Consider the following 17,308-nt stretch of genomic DNA (forward strand, 5'->3'; position numbering starts at 1 on the left):
TCTTTAATAACCCTTTCAGAATTGAAAAACCATTCGCAGCTCAAGAGTCTTCTAGATGTTCCCTGTGGCCAATAGTTTGCCAAGGAGTTCTTTGGCAGGGGAACATGGGCACTTAACTATGTAAAGTATAAGGCTGTTTGGGCCTTGGAACCCTGATTTGGGATTTCTTTTGGACAGTGAGGTAGGTCCTTGCCCAGGGATCCTTAGACCAGGCGTAAAGCAGAACTCCTGTTTGTCTCCATTCTGCTCCCCAGACGGTACAGAGCTGGACCAAATTGGCACTGTTTACTTAAAAGGTGGCTACTTATGGTAGTAAGTCTTAATTAAGGCCCATTTAAATTTAGGCCTATGCTGGCTAACCCTTGCCTGGTTTTAAGGCAAAATCACATACTCCAGGTGTCTGAAGAGTTTCATTTCCAGGTTACTTACTACGCCCAATGGTTGGCGGCAGGAAAGCTCAAGTGTAAACACACTTCCTCTTCACCACTGATGCCACCCACAGTCCACAGAACAGGCCCCGTCCGAGGATTCAAGGGGAAGCATGCCAGCTCACTCTACTCCTGGGGTATCTACAACACGGCCCGTGTGTGGCTGGGTCTTGATAAGGAACAGTGTTTACCAGGGACCAAGCACTTTAAAAGCTGGAGACCAGCGTTTCGGAATCTGGGTCTTCCACAGGGACATTTACCTCCCTCCTCCCTGACACAAGAGCACACACCAGAGGCTGTACGACCACTCAGCTCCTCCATCCTTCTGGAGAGCTGAGAGACAAAGATTCTACCAATAACTTTCTCACTGTTGGAATATTCACTCTGAAGAGCAGAGTAAGAGAATCTGCATTTCTTTTATATATTTGTGATCTTTTCAAGTCATCAATATATATATGATATAGGCCCTGTTTTAAATAGTTAATAAACATAAGTAAAATCCAATTTTTTAAAAGTTAAATAAGGGCTTCAGGATCTGAATCCTTTCTCTAATGAATACTGTCTGGAGAAGCAGCTGTTGATTCTCAAAATACACATTTGCTACCAAACAGACGAATTTAACTGTTCTGGGATTAAGAAATAGCATGTGTGTACACACACACTCACAAAAACAACTTCACCTAAAAAAAACTAGGTATGAGAATTCCCAAAGCCTCTAAACTAAACAAATAGGTGAAAAACAACCAATCTCACATAAGCCAATCCAGTTGCTCTCTTTAGGTTTCTGTTTAAAATGTTGAACCTGTTTTCTCAAACTGTGAGTTTATTTCTTATATTAAAGTCAGGCCCTTCTCTTAGTCAGGATTTACAGTGGCATTACCACCACAGCCTCAGCTGTGACTGTACTAAAGACAACCGGTCAAGCTAAGTATGGGGTCTCCAAGATAAAACTGCTGCGACCATTTTTCATTAGGGAGGGGAACACCAACTTGAAGTTGGAAGAAACTGGAGCACATTAAACCAGCAAAAATGTACCACTAAGAAATGCTGACGTGCCTGTCAGCAGGCTCTAGCTCCAGTTCTCATGACCTTGAAACCAGTGAAACTTGATGAGTTTTCCAACTCAAGGACATAATATTCTAGGGCTGCTGAAAGGTGGGAATGAGAAAGTCATTACTGTGGTCACGAAAGACAATGGTAATGGGGATTTTTCTACATGTGTGTGTTTTTAAAAGAAAGAGCAATGCATTCTCTCATCCTCTTTATCATTTCTCTCTCCCTCTCACACACACACACATTCTATTCTCTCACACACACTCTCACACACATTCTATTCTCTCCCACACACACAAAAACATCTCACACACACACATTCACTCACATATATTCTCTCAACACATACTCTCTCACATTCTCACACATACACAAAAACATCTCACACACGGTTTCTCGCACACACATTCTCTCTCACACACACATTCTTCTCTCTTACACACACACACACACACACACACACTGCTGTAGTCATTATTTCACATCTTCCAGGATTATCAATTTTAAAAATAGTTACCTCCTGGTTCCTGTATTTCTATCTTGGGTATAAATCGTTTTGATTTTTTAAGCCTACAAAGAAAACATACAGTGACAGATCTGAACAATAAATAAAAACTACACATCACCCTGTGTAGGTCAGAGCTTTTGAGACAGACAAAAAGCGGACTATGATTCAGCCAGTCGTGTTCTGGTTCTGAGAAAACACCACTCTCAGTGCTACCTCCTCTGATGGAAAACAGCTTTGCCATTCCCTCCAGTATCAAAGTGAATCTGTTTAAAATTTAACATACCTCAAAGAAAAACAAAGTCTTAGGTAGCCATCCTATGCAGCAAGAATGAAGTGATTTTCCCTTTTCCCTGCTCCTCAATTTAAAGCTGTATGCAAAACGGCTAAACGCAACACTTCTGGGACAGCAGAGCTTACAAACAATGGATTTTGTTTTTGTTTCAAGGAACAAAAATTGGGAAAGGAAAAACAAAACCAAATGAGAATAAAGAGGAGAAACCCTGAGGCAAAAAATGGCTTTTCCTTCAGAAAGTCTCGCGGGGCTCTCGAATTCCTGTTCACAAGGTACCGGCAATCTTCTGGGATGGAAGGCCTTCCTCCAGCCAGAGGGTGGCGGTCGAAGTGCTGCGCGGTGCCCGCCTGTGAATGCGCCGGAGCCGCAGCAGGTACAGGAGGATGGAGAGCACGACCACCAGGAAGCAGCCTGAGAACAGGTAGTGATTGTAGACAAAGGAGAAGCCCCGCCAGTGAGCGTGACTGGCCCGGAAGGTCTCCTGCTGGATATCTCTGCTCGCATGGAAACAAAAGCAAATACCACAGGTAAGCGAGAACGGAACTCGTCAGGCAAGCCACGCGGTGGAACAGTGCGCAGCATATGGGAACTGTGCGCAGGGTATGGGAACAGCGTGCAGCGTATGGGAACAGCGCACAGCGTATGGGAACAGCATGCAGCGTATGGGAACTGCGCACAGGGTATGGGAACAGTGTGCAGTGTATGAGAACTGCACACAGGGTATGGGAACAGCGCGCAGGGTATGGGAACTGTGTGCAGGGTATGGGAACAGTATGCAGCATATGGGAACAGCGTGCAGCATATGGGAAATGTGCGCAGGGTTATGGGAACAGTGTGTAGCATATGGGAACAGCGCGCAGGGTATGGGAACAGCGCACAGGCTATGGGAACAGCGTGCAGTGTATGGGAACTGCGCGCAGGATATGGGAACAGTGCAGCGTATGGGAACAGCGTGCAGGGTATGGGAACAGCGTGCAGGGTATGGGAACAGCGCAAAGCGTATGGGAACACCGCACAGGGTATGGAAACGGTGTGCAGCATATGCGAACAGCGTGCAAGCTATAGGAACAGCGTGCAGTGTATGCGAACAGCATGCAGAGTATGGGAACAGTGTGCAGCGTATGGGAACTGCGCACAGGGTATGGGAACAGCGCGCAGGGTATGGGAACAGCGTGCAGCGTTTGGGAACAGCATGCAGCATATGGGAACAGCGCGCAGGGTATGGGAACAGCGCGCAGGGTATGGGAACAGTATGCAGCATTTGGGAACAGCATGCAGTGTATGGGAACTGCACACGGTATGGGAACAGCGCGCAGCGTATGGGAACTGCGCACAGGGTATGGGAACAGTGTGCAGTGTATGGGAACTGCACGCAGGGTATGGGAACAGCGTGCAGCATATGGGAACTGCGCACAGGGTATGGGAACAGCGCGCAGGGTATGGGAACAACGTGCAGCGTATGGGAACTGCGCACAGGGTATGGGAACAGCGCGCAGGGTATGGGAACAGTATGCAGCATTTGGGAACAGCGTGCAGCATATGGGAACTGCACACAGGGTATGGCAACAGTGCGCAGGGTATGGGAACAGTATGCAGCATTTGGGAACAGCATGCAGCGTATGGGAACAGCGCACAGTGTATGGGAACAGCACGCAGGGTATGGGAACAGCGTGCAGCATATGGGAACTGAGCACAGGGTATGGAAACAGCACGCAGGGTATGGGAACAGTATGCAGCCTTTGGGAACAGCGTACAGCATATGGGAACTGCACACGGTATGGGAACAGCGCGCAGGGTATGGGAACAGTACGCAGGGTAGGGAACAGTATGCAGCGTTTGGGAACAGCGTGCAGCGTATGGGAAGAGCGTGCAGCGTATGGGAACAGTGCGCAGGGTATAGGAACAGTGCACAGGGTATGGGAACAACATGCAAGGATATGGGCCAGAGGGAGCTGGTTTAGGACTCGGCGCTGCAGACAAAAACTGTCATCTTGGTCTCTGAGACTCAGTTTCCTCACCTCTAAAATGTAAGCTAATGTGGCGTAACAGAGGGTGGTTGTAAGTAGTAACAAGAGAACATATGAAAGTGCATTCATAAGTCTGTGGCAGTTACCATCATTGTCATTCAGGAAACAAAAATCAGAGAAATGTAAAAGAACGGTGACAGTTTCACTAACACACAGAAGCCAATGTGGAACGAGAGCACCTGTCTGTGAGCTGTAATACCCACTACTCACAAAGTCTGCAGGTGAGCCAGCTAAACAGACTGCTGGGACTTGCTCAATTAGATGAAGGGGAAAAAAAAAAACCCCAAGAAGCAAATTTCTCGTTTATCAGTGCCCCAGGGTTCTTACGTGGGGTCAGCGGGCAGCCAGTCTGTGAACGTGAACGGGGAAATGTCCGTCTTTACTTGCCAGTCTCTGACTGGCATTTCCACTGACCATGAATGCGGACAGCAAAGAACCGCAGTGTCAGCAGTACTTGTGACTTTGACCGTGGGGAAGCTCGAAGATCTTTTATATCACACTGTGGTGGTTTGCAGATGCCTCAAAATACCGACACGTGTCCCTGTACTGAAATCACAGAAAGTACTAGCTCTGCTGCCAGACTGGTTATTTCATGTGTTAACAAAAATATGTCACAGGCATGTGTTCTGTAATATTTTGATAAACGTATTTCAATAAGGGGGTTTCCTCTGTACCCTATGTTATTTATTTTATACCTTAAGAACAGTATTTTGAGGAGGAGTCCAAAGCCATAAAGATGAAGAACCCCAGAAACAGCTCTTCTGTGCAGGGGTTAGGGAAAGACGCTTGAGAATAATCAAAAGCTTTTGTGCTGCGTAGGATGGGATGGGTGGGAAGGAAGCACGGGTGGGGAAGGCCAAAGTCAAACTCTGGTCTACAGTCCTGTCCACGGCCAGCACGCACCCCAAACAACCGCAAACCATAGCTGCCATGCTGTATCATAATGCAGAAAAGCCTATTTTGTTTTTCTTGGTACCAAATCCATAGCCATACCTTAAGGGTAAAAAACGGGTCCTGTAAAGGATTGCTCCGAGCGTCCACTGAACTTCCTTGTCATAAACTTGTAAGGCTGTCTTTAAATTTTTATAGTTGACAGGAAACGAAAAGCCCCTATGAAACACCTCGAACATCCAGGCCGATTTGAAGCACTGGTACCTATGAACACCAAGCATAAACGTAAGTGGGATTCATTTACTTGTCAAAATGAACCGTACGCTGAGATGTCCTTCCCCCGCAACCACGGTGGGTGCACAGGCCAGCACTTTGGGCAGCCAAACAACCCTATACACTTCCAGTTGATCGACTTGGTTTGTGCCCCTTGTCCCATAACCCGAAACAGTTCACCTGCCAAAATTGGTTAGCACATGAAACTTGGTCTCGGTATGATTTCATACTTTGCTATGATAGATTTTTTTCCTCAGGCATTCCATCATTTACTGTCTGATAAATACTGAGCAAGTCCCAACTTCTTTGGACCTCAGTTTTTTAAATTATAAAATGAGAAGGCAGAAGAGTCCTTTTCAACTCTGATGTTCTATGATTCTAAATATTTATCAGAAGCTTACTTATTGCAAAGTAAATATTAGAGTCTTACTTATTGCAAAGTGCTGAGCTAAGTTAGTAATGAGATATAATAGCAAATAATAAGATAGCCCATGTACTTAAATGACTTATAATGACAGGATTTTAAAAAAGCAACAAAGAATTATGAAGTAAGGCAGAATCTGATAAATGCCACTAGGGAGACATAATGCGTGCTCTGGAGACCGACAGAGGGATGGAGTTTGCTTGATGGGCAAGAGGGAGACTCGAAAGGGACAGCGTCTGACCTGACTCTGCGGTCTGGCCAGGACTTCTACAAGCAGGGAATGAACAAGGGAACTCCAGGTGGAAGGAACAGCAAAACTGAATAAAAAACTGTCAGCTATGTTTGGACACAAGTATCTGTTGTCCCGTCTGAAAGGAGCCCCAGGATAGATGAGGAGAAACAGTGATCGATGAGGATGCAAAAGCAGGTGGGGCCTGGGTGTGGCAAGCCAGGTGCCAACATGGTTCCATGCAACCGCATGGGCTCAGCCACCCACTGCTTACTTTAGCCTGTGGAGGTCAGCATGGGAGGCGTAGAGTCCTCGGTCAAAGCGTTCCCGCAAGATCGACCACTTTGTTGCACAATAATCCTAGAAGAAATTTCACCCCAAAGAAATCATTGGTAAAGGTTTAACAGTTTCTTCATTTTAAAAACGGTTGACCAAATGCATATTCCTAACAAACAGATCCTTCCAATTAGGCAACACAAGCTTAACGTCTATGTGTAATGTGAAGACAGGATGCAGAAGCTTCCAGCAAATACTGATTAGCAAAGACAGTGCTTGTTCTGTCTTAAAATGCTGCCGAAGTTATTGTTACAGAGAATTTCACTGCCCACAACCAACCTCTTCAAAACTGCTTACGTTTCCCGCTGTGTGACAGGCAGAAACTTTTGGAAAAGTGAAGTGGTACTTCAGTTAGGTCCGAGTGGGTCCCTAGGTCTGTGGCTCCACAGTGCAAGGCCCTGGGAACACCAACATGACTACAAAAGGCCTGTCTTTAGGAGAAGGGCAAGAGGTGCCATCTTTTCCTGAAGTTATTTGTAATAATATTAATAGCTAACATTTATTGAGCACGAAGTGCCTTTTCTGAACAGAATACTTAAAGCCATTCCTTGGCATGGCTAGGATTCCAACCTCTATTTAAAAGACGAAGAAACTGAGGCTCTGAGAGATGGTGAAACGTGCAGCAGGGAACACAGAACAGCACTCAGTCTGGGGTGAGAGGTGTGGACAGGCATTGAGGGCAGAGGAAACACTGTGAACAAAGAGGGAAGTAGGCTGGATGTCAGGGAAATGAAGTACGCAGTAATGAGAGTGAGGGCATGTGTGCTGGGTGGGGAGAAGATGCTCCCGGGTGGGGATGACATGTGAAAGCACTTGCAATTTATACTGGTACAAAAGGAAGCTGCTGAAGACTGTTAAGAAGGAGAGAGGACTGCACTTGTGTCTTGGACAGAACTCTCTGGGAGTGGTGCGAGGAATGGACGACGGAGGGAGACCAGAGGCAAGAAGACCAACTGGGAGGCTCCTACAGGCGACAGCCGCAGGCTTCACTAAGGCGGTGAGAGCAGGACGGAACATAGCGAAGGCTTTGAGAAATGCTCATGCATCAAGTAATGTGCTTGCTGACTGATTATGGGGCATGTGCAGCGAGGCGGGAAGGAATGGTGGGGAGAAGTCTAGAACTCCTGAGTTTTGGGAGGTGGACTAGATGGTCAGGGATGCCATTAACCCAGACAACATCACAGAACAAGGGGAACAAAGGGAAAATGGTGGGTTTGTTTTGGGACATGAAATCTCGTAGGCAGGGGTCAGGACTGGACCCTCTTCTTGACAGGCAGTAGCAGTGACCCATGAGCATGGGTGAGACCATCTAAGAGCCTGAAGGTCCCAAGGGCCAAAGATGGCTGTTGGGGATCACCCAGGGTTAAGGGGTATAAAGGTGGGGAACCCTTGAAAGAGCCTAAGCAACCATCAGAAAGGCAGGGGCCGACAAGAGAACAGGGGTCCTGGCAGCTAAGGGACAGGAAGGCTGCCAGGAGTGTGGCCAGATCACGGCTACATTATTACCCAGAAGTATACAAGTCTGTCATTTGGAAGCCACTCGTGATCAGAGCGGTTCATGGAGTGGTGGGCCGAAGTCCGCTCACCGTGGACTTCTGACTCCTGCTGGGACTATGGCTCTTGCTCAACCAAGGGAACAGGATCCCCAACATGCTGCACTACACCCTTCCATCCTCCACCTTCCCCTTCTCTTGACCCAGGCCTCTCAATGTGCAGGAGGCACATAAGCTGCCACTGTCTACACCAGTCTCTCAAAAGCATGCGGGGGAAGAGGGTTTCTTTGAAGGTTACCTTTGCAGCTTTAGTAAAAGTAGCAGCATTGTAATCCCCCCCCATTCGTAACACATCTTCAGTGCAATAGTAGAACTCCGAAAAGCCATAGAATTCACTGTTCTGGAAGTGAATCGGGGGCTGGTAGATGCCGTTGAGGGAGGTCTGTGTCTCATTCGTTTTATTCATGAAAGGCTGGATGGTCTCTCGACACAGGTCAAAGTCTCCTGTTCCCCGGAGGTACATGGTCTGTCCATTTTGCTGGATTTCATCTTTAATGTCTAGGGGTAAGCAGGGGTCCAGGTATGGAGTATCAGGAGCCAGACCGGTCTGTTTCCCCAGAAGCCTACAGGACAAAGAGAAACTTGATTTGAGACTGACAGAAAGACGTGTTTTGAAGAAGCAGCTACAAGTCAGTGTTTCTTAAGACATTCTGTGGACCATGAGCTCTGTGAGGTGTTCTGTGGGAATGAAGAAGTGTTCTGGGATCATAAGGTTAGGGAAACAGGTTCTTGGGCCCCTCCTGGAGATTCACCATCCATCCACATGTGTGTAGGGCAGACACTGTAACAGGGTCCAGTGAGACAGCTACCCTGTCGGATGACCAGTGCTTTCCGTACCCTGGAATGTGGCCTGGCACTCTCAGCCTGAGCGTCTGTGGTTCCTATGCTCCTCTCGGTTTCAAGTTCACTGCAGGTGAATGCCCACCAGCTGTGTCGTTTCCAATCCTGTTCTGCCACTAGAGCCTGTGGGTTTCAGTGTACAGAGATGAAATGTGACCTGGGAAGAAGTCACTGGCCCCATCTAAGCCAGGCTCCAAGCCTTAGATAAAGGCAAGGTGCTTGCTTGAAAACTGCTGTCAAATTCAGTATTAGCAAGGTTTAAAAATATGGGGAAAATCGAGAAGAACTGGTATCAAATTGCTTCACAAATGTCTGTTAAGCCCTTGGTAGTCTTTAAAGAAGCCAGAATGACACTGAGATGAGCAGGTGCAGTGCATGCCAGAGCTATGACGGGTGTAGCCTGAGAAAAGACCTCAGTCCAGAGCAAAAGGCTGGCACATGAATACTTAAGTTAAAACAAAATAAAACTGCTGTTTGATTCTATTTTTGATTCTCTGTTTTAACTGATTTTTAAAAATTAATCAACTTTTGATCCCAACTGTTGCAGGTAAGAGAGTTTCTATTGTAATACAAGGTTCTGAGAAGTCCCATGGAAAAGAAATCTTAACTGTCCACTGAAATGCACTGTGCTTACGACTGACTTCCCGATGAAATGTCCCTGCACTAAGACCTGTCATCCCACTGTATGTACTCACCACTTCTCACTGCTAAGCAACTGAGGAACAGAAAAGAGCTCACAACAACCGCGTTTATGTTAGTGTTTGATACCGTGACATCACGTGGGCCTAAAAGGTGTTTAAATATTACTATCAGTCATTCAACTGACAAGTTGTTTATTCCGAAGATCAGGGCAACTCAAAATGCACTTGAATGTAATAAATTAAGGTCTTTGCCATTAATTAAAAATGTCTTATTTTGAAAACTCAACTGCTACTTATGGCAAAGAGATAACTATGCATTTCAAGGCTCAATTCATAACATATGCATAAAATGATGACTAATGTTTATAATTATTACAAAAGTCCAAGATGGGGTGCCTGGGTGGCTCAGTCAGTTAAGTGTCTGACTCCTCGTTTCATTTCAGGTCATGATCTCAGGGTTGTGAGATCGAGCCCCACATCAGGCTCCACACTCAGTGCAGAGTCTGCTTGAGATTCTCTCCCTCTGCCCTCCCCTGGCTCACACACACTTGCTCTCTCTAAAATAAATACATAAGTAATATCTTAAAAAAAAAAGTCCAAGACTAGTCAAATGTACTTCAACACTACTGTTTTTAGTTGCCCTACATCTTAATTAAGAAGGACCACTGAACTGTCATGCAAGTTTCTTGACATTAAAACCAATTAGAAAAATTAGCATTGCAGGTGTTTCTCCAAAGTTCTAATTCAAACATCACTTATAAAATATTTCTATTTAAGACTATTATAAAAAATTATTATACCAAAACGTACTATAATATATACCACATTTAAAAGAAACGATGGGACTACCAATCTCTTAACTAACACCATTCAATTAATGTCTGGAGCAGAAAAAGAACAAGTTTTTTAGTGCTCTTCCTATTCACATACGTGAATTTCTGGAAAATGTGGTACTGAATGGCTCTGACTTGGTCTTTCTTAAAGTTCAGGCCTCCACAGGTTTATCAAGATTAAATTGATCAAGGAATTATATACTACCATTTAACTCTACGAATTGGGATTTTTTCCCTCAAAACTGGTTATCAAAAAAAAAAAAGAAAAAAAGAAAACTAAACACAGTAATTAATAGGATATTTTATATAATCCCAGATTTCAGATATTTTTATTCATCCAAACAGCTTTGCTTTTTTTATGGACCAACTTCAAATATGTAATTGCTATATACTTAAACTTATAAATTTAAACTGATTAAGGTGTTGCCTAGGTGGCTCAGTTGGTTAAGTGTCTGCCTTTGGCTCAGGTCATGATCCCAGGGTCCTGGGATCGAGTCCTGCATCAGGCTCCTTGCTCAGTGGGGAGTCTGCATCTCCCTCTGCCTCTGCCTGCCACTCCCCCTGCTTGTGCTCTCTCTCTCTCTGACAAATAAGATCTTTAAAAAAAAATAAAGTGTTGCTTTTGTTTTATATATTTTCTATAGCAAAATTTTTTATGAACTCAGTTTTGTTTTGTTTTGTTTTTTTTGTAAATCAGGGCAGTTTTATTTATGATGGCAAGGTACAAGACTCCATGCTTAGGTGCATGGGTGAGATAAGGACCAAGCCCAGGCCTTCTGCTTCTCTTTGGGGTTCCTGGGGGCAAACTTCTCCTGCAGTGTCTTCCATGGACAGGCTGATGAAGCTCATGTCTCTGGGATGAGGGTACTTGTGTTTGTAATAGTTTGAATGGAATCGGCTAAGCTCTTATACATCTAACCACAGGCCTCGGGCTCTGGAATCTGGGTATTCTCTCCCTCCTGAAAGGCCTGTGTTCCCGCTGCTGCAGGTTAAGTGCCCAAGTCCCAGCCCTGTTTGCTCTCATCCACTGGCCGGTCCTCACAGAACTTAAGGAAAGGCTGGTAGTGGCTGGTCACCATTTTGGGCACCCCATAAACTCATTTTTAGAAGTTTCACTGCGAAAATGTTTAAGATCACTAACTTAGACTTCCAGATCACTTCTTTTTCCTGAATAGCTTCTTTCTCTATGGTCTTATCCACTAAATGACTGTACAGGCTGGTCTTATCCACTAAATGAACACACCAGAACATCACATAATTCACTTCCATCATCAAAGACAATTTGATCATCACTTACTGCAGGCCTCCAGGACATCTGCAGTGGCCCAGGTGCTGAGTTTCCCAAGGACTTTGCAATGTGAAATACATTACCCAGGGCTCAAAACTATTTCAAAACATTAATAGTGAAATTTCTAATCCAGGGAGGTGTGGGTCTGAGAGAGAGCTCTTCCTTCAGAGCCTAGGAGGATTCAGGGCCAAATGTAGGGATCCTGCTGTCCTTTCACTTCTCAGCTGGCAGGGGAGCCAAAAGCTGACAGCACTGATAGACTTCTGCTACTTGAGGTCTCCCTGCTTTGCCTCCATGTTTTCTTGAAAGTGAATCCTGAGAAGTAGAAGGTGCTTTACCTGTTCTTTTGAACTGTGCTGGCAAATATTTGGTCTTCGTATCTCTGTCGAGCAGCATTGCCACCAAACCCAAGAAATGTGGCCACATAGACTCGGTACACATGCTCGGTTTGGTGAACATCACATCCCAAGTTAAATTCAGCTAACAAGTTCTTAGCTACTTCTTCCTGCAAATGCAAGGATAAAAAGCTTTAATATTTTAAGCAATACAAAAAAAATTACCTCCTGTGAAAAAGAAGGATCTAAAAAGATTCTCATCTAAAAGCAGCAAAAATTTCTGCTTCTGCATTTCCCAAGGACCCTTCTAAGCATCCCTCAGATTTCAGTATGACAATTCTGACTTAAGAGAATCCAGATGTGCTGCACATCTGTGATACCGTTGCTTTTTGTAAAGGGAAGTTAGCAACATAGTTCATATCCTCCGATCTAGTAAACCTACTTACTGAAGCCTATGCTTTAGAAATAATTCTAAACATCGAAAAGTCTCTACATACAAAGATGACGACCTCTGTGTTCTGTGAGAGAAAAAACTGAGTGCCATCTAAATCTACAGCTCTGGGGCACCGGGGTGGCTCAGTCGGTTAAGCGTCTACCTTTGGCTCAGGTCATGATTTCAGGGTCTTAGGATCGAGCCCCACATCAGGCTCCCTGTTCAGCATGGGGTCTGCTTCTCAGAAACTCTCCATCTGCCCCTCCCCCCTACTCCTGCTCTCTAAAAATAAATAAAATCTTAAAAAAAAATTGTTTTAAAAGATAAAAAAAAAATCTACAACTCCAAGGAGGGTTTAGTTAATTATGGTAATCAACAGTTTATGGAGGAACATGCTTATGCACTGTTAAACAAGGGACACAAAATTGTATAAACAGTAAGATTATAATAACTATATTTGAAAAAAAAAAAACCATAAACACGGGAAAATGAATGAAAAGAAATACACCAAAATGCTAACAATGATTTTTTTGGATGATGCACCCATGGAAAAGTTTTAACCCTGATTTTTCAGTATTTTTCCAAACTCACTTTCTATGTATTTTTTACTTTGTCTTGGGGGGGAAAACATGACTTTTAATAAAGAGTGTAATAGTTTCTAGAGGCATGCCTGGATGAAAGCAGAACACACAGATCGTAATATTTGAATTTATAAAGCATTTCTGTAAAGAGCTTAATAAATATACCAATAACATTTAGTGAGCAGCCACGAGGTGGCTGGCAGTACATCAGATATATTATATGCACTATCTCATTTCAGCTTTATAAAAACCCTGTGTGAGAGGTGCTTGCATTCACATTTATAGATGAAGAACCTAGCTCAAAGACGTTAAGCGATGTGCTTAAGGTCACACATCTAGTGAGGCCAGCGTGATGATGGAGCCCAGACTTTTTTAACCACTACACCATGCTAGGGGAAAGTGTAGGAAACCAGGCTTTGGTAATAATTTACAGCTGAGTGGTAACAGAGTCGTGAAGACATGCAGCAGTTCAGGAACACATGTGGAAACATTTCTGGTGCTCTCTACACAAGGCTGCCCGGCCTACTAGGAAACTCCAGGCAGTGACTGCGAGCCCTGAGGGGCATGGGAGAAAACAGAAGAAACCCTAAGTTCAGAAATGTGCAAGCAGTGCATACAAACCCCAATCCTTTCTAGAAAAGTCAAAAGCTGTCTGAGCCTGAAAAGAAACCCCAGTACATTCCCCAACTATAACTTAATATGATGCCATTATATTAAGTTTTACAGTATCTGTTGAGAAAAGAAGTAACTGAAGAGAAAATACAAACAAAAATTCAAGCATGTGACTAAAATTTATACCAAACAAAAACTCTCAGTTTAGAAAACAAACCAGCTGACTTCAATGAACAAACACAAACGGCTTAGCGGAGGTTCGCATGGCTTCCTCCTGACTCCGTTCTCCTGGGTTGGGAAGGTAGGGCCTCAGGAAGCATAGTAAAGATGTGTTCAGACTCAGAAAACAAAACAAAAATGGATGGAGACATGTTAAAGGAAAACCAAACCAAACGGAAGAAAATTTGTACGGATAGTAACCTGCTGTGAGGAGGCAAAGCTTACAGTTTTGGGAACTTCGTACGCTATCTGAGTTGACACGCCTCCCATGTCCAGAATACCAGCTGTCCTTTTACGGAGAATAGCTTCCCTGCTTTCGCTACCAGGAATGTTAACCTCCACAACTGCATCCTCATCTGCAAAGAACAAGAAACATCCATTGGAACAGAACCAATCTGGAAAATGGGGATCTTCTGAGGAGTCCTCTTGTTTTCATGGTACTTTCAAGCCCACTTGGGCAAACTCAGCCTACTCCTCCCACCTAAAGCCAAGTTCATAGCGGGAAAGAGCAGCTCCTCTCTCTACTCCTACACACTTAGCTGTGTCACAAAACTCAGCTCCTGGGGCACCTGGGTGGCTCAGTCGATAAAGCGTCTGCCTTCAGCTCAGGTCATGATCCCAGGGTCCTGGGATCAAGTCCCGAATCTGGCTCCCTGCTCTGCAGGGAGCCTGCTTCTTCTTCTCCCTCTGCCCCTCGCTCATGCTCTCTATCTCAAATAAATAAATAAAATCTTTAAAAGACAAAACTTAGCTCCTTTTTTATCCTTTGGGATTAGACAGACCCGCCATCATTTCTAGTCAGACACATTGTTGGAAACATGATACTTACCATCCTCAATATGCTCGAATCGTCCGAGGACAAAATTAATGCCAATCCAAGCATACACACCTATAGACATTTTATGGGGGGGAAGATAAGAAGGATAAAGTTTTAAGACACTTTGTACAACTCTTATCGATGCAGTTAGTGCAAACAACTCGTTTACTTTACCCCCTGACAACCTGTGAACACATTATCTGAAATAAAGCATCCCTACTGATGTATATTTTCCTAGTGTCTTTCCAAGAACTCTCAACTTTAAAATTGATAGTTTCCTATCATTTACATAGGCAAAAATAGAATTCCCTCAGTGCTGGCTTCTGTTTGAAACTGTTTTGAAATAATGGAGTTTTTACTTTATGAAGTTAAACCTATCAACTGCAAGGTTGAAAAAAACAAATTAACTCGGACTCTTCCAGTTCCTTCATCCCTTGCTTTCACTCAGTTGCTGAGCCTCATTTCCCTTTTACAACATTTCCTCTATCCAGTCTTTACCCACTTTCATTTCCACTTTGATTTAAGCTGTCACAGAGACCTAGTCAATCTTCCTGCCCTCCTCCTCCACTCCATCCCACACTATTCTCTGCTATTGGCTTGACCTCCAGAACCAAGGCCAAACTCCACAGCCTGACAATCCAAGACCTCTCCAACTTTTCATTTTTATTGAATAAATCAGACATGTAACATTTTATAAGTTTAAGGTGTACAGTGTGTTACTCTGATAGGTCTATACACTGTAGTATGATTGCCCTTATAGTGATACCTATTACATAGAGTACAATATTACTGTCTATACTCATTATACTGCCCATTAGAACTCTATGGCTTATTGGGGCGCCTGGGTGGCTCAGTCGTTAAAGCGTCTGCCCTCGGTTCAGGTCATGATCCCAGGGTCCTGGGATCGAGCCCTACATCAGGCTCCCTGCTCCACAGGAAGCCTGCTTTCCCTCTCCCACTCCCCCTGCTTGTGTTCCCTCTCTCGCTGTGTCTCTGTCAAATAAATAAAATCTTAAAAAAAAAAAAAAAGAACTCTATGGCTTATTTATTACTCGTTCTAAGTTTGCACCCTTAAACACCATCAATCTTATCACCCTCTCATTCCCTGGTAACCGTTTTACTGTTCTTTTCATAGGTTTGACTTTTTCAGATTCCACAAGTAAGTGGTATCAAACAGTACTATCTTTCTCTGTCAGACTTATCTCACTTAGGATAATGTGCTCAAGGTCCATCCGTCTTGTCACGAATGGCAGAATATCGTCCTTTTTCATGGCTGAATAATATTCCATTGTGTGTATGTACTACATCTTTTCTAACCATTCATCCATTGATGAGCATTTGGGTTGTTTCTCTATCTTGGTTCTTGTAACTAATGCTGCGATAAACATGGGGGTGCAGGCATCCTGGTGAAATGCTGTTTTTATTTTCTTTGCGTATATACCCAGAAATGGAATAACTGGGTTGTATGGTACACCTATTTCCAATTTTTCGAGGAATCTCCATATTGTTTTCTATAGTGCCTGGACCAATTTACATTCCCACCTACAATATATAAGGCTTTTTCACCACATTCTAGGCAGCACCTGCTACCTTGTCTTCTCGATGACAGCCATTCTAACAGGTATGAGATAAAATCTCATTGTGGTGGTTTTGATTTGCATTTCCTTGATGATCAGTGATGCCAAGCATCTTTTTATGTGCCATTGGCCATTTTGATGTCCTCTTTGGAAAATGCCTAGTTTTTTTTTTTTAAAGATTTATTTATTTGAGAGAGAGCGAGTGAATGTGGGGGGAGGGGCAGAAGGAGAGGGAGAATCTCAAGCAGACTCCAGGCTGAGCATAGAGCCCAATGTGGGGCTCGATCTCATGACCTTGAGATCATGACTTGAGCTGAAACCAAGAGTTTGATGCTCAACTGACTGAGCCACCCAGGCGCCCCATGTTTATTTAGTTTTTAATCAAATTGCTTCTTAGCTGTTTTATTAAGTCGTATGAGATCTTTATATATTTTGGATATTAACCCCTTATCCAACATATGGCTTACAAAAATTTTCTCCCATTCTGTAGGTTGCTTTTTCATTTTGTTAGTTGTTTCTTGTACTGTGCAGAAGCTTTTGAGTTTGATATAGTCCTGTTTATTGGTTTTTGCTTTTGTTATTTGTGCTGTTGGTGTCATGTCCAAAAAATCCTTGCCATGACTAATATTGATGAGCTTCCTCCCCATGTTTTCTTCAAAGAGTTTATGGTATAAGGTCTTATGTTTAACTCTCTCTCTGATCCTTTTTGAATTAGTGTTTGCAAGTGATGTGAGACAGAGGTCCAATTTCATTGTTAGGCACGTATTTCTTCATTTTTCCCACCACCATTTGTTGAAGAGACTATCCTTCCCCCATTGGGTGTTCTTGGCTCCCTTGTTGAGTATTAGTTGGCGATATATGCTGGGATTTAATTCTGGGCTCTCTATTGTGTTTCACTGATTGAGGTGTCCTTTTTTGTGCCAGTACCATATTGTTTTTATTAACACTGCTTTGTAGGATGGTTTGAAATTGAAGCATGATACCTCCAGCTTGGTTCTTTTTTCTCAGGATTGTTTTGGCTATTAGGGGTCTTTTGTGATTCCACACAAATTTTAGGATTGTTTCTATTTCTGTGAAAAATGCTTTTGGTATTGTGATGGGGATTGCATTAAATCTGT

The 17,308-nt window shown here is 43.8% G+C and overlaps 1 protein-coding gene and 1 long non-coding RNA gene across 4 annotated transcripts in view; one reads left to right on the forward strand and one right to left on the reverse strand.

Moving 5' to 3' along the window:
- Nucleotides 1–2,402: 2,402 nt before the first annotated feature.
- ENTPD4 (ectonucleoside triphosphate diphosphohydrolase 4) overlaps nt 2,403–17,308 on the reverse strand; it is a 34,748-nt gene continuing 19,842 nt past the window's right edge. For 2 of the 3 annotated variants that reach the window (XM_031035560.2, XM_081810247.1), the window contains 7 exons: nt 14,626–14,685; nt 13,998–14,152; nt 11,955–12,121; nt 8,253–8,577; nt 6,400–6,485; nt 5,302–5,463; nt 2,403–2,775 (listed from right to left, as the gene is read on the reverse strand). In XM_031035560.2, the coding sequence (XP_030891420.1) occupies nt 2,547–2,775; nt 5,302–5,463; nt 6,400–6,485; nt 8,253–8,577; nt 11,955–12,121; nt 13,998–14,152; nt 14,626–14,685 (1,184 nt within the window). In that variant the 3' untranslated portion in view covers nt 2,403–2,546. The remainder of the gene's footprint in view (nt 2,776–5,301; nt 5,464–6,399; nt 6,486–8,252; nt 8,578–11,954; nt 12,122–13,997; nt 14,153–14,625; nt 14,686–17,308) is intronic. The other variant, XM_006740262.3, reaches the window with a different exon arrangement.
- On the forward strand, nt 2,685–9,692 carry LOC145718741 (uncharacterized). Its single transcript, XR_014141997.1, has 2 exons — nt 2,685–2,808; nt 9,402–9,692. It is a non-coding gene; the product is annotated as an uncharacterized LOC145718741 (long non-coding RNA).

This window comes from Leptonychotes weddellii, chromosome 2 (assembly GCF_054177405.1).
Source record: "Leptonychotes weddellii isolate Sample4059 chromosome 2, ASM5417740v2, whole genome shotgun sequence".
Taxonomy (NCBI): domain Eukaryota; kingdom Metazoa; phylum Chordata; class Mammalia; order Carnivora; family Phocidae; genus Leptonychotes; species Leptonychotes weddellii.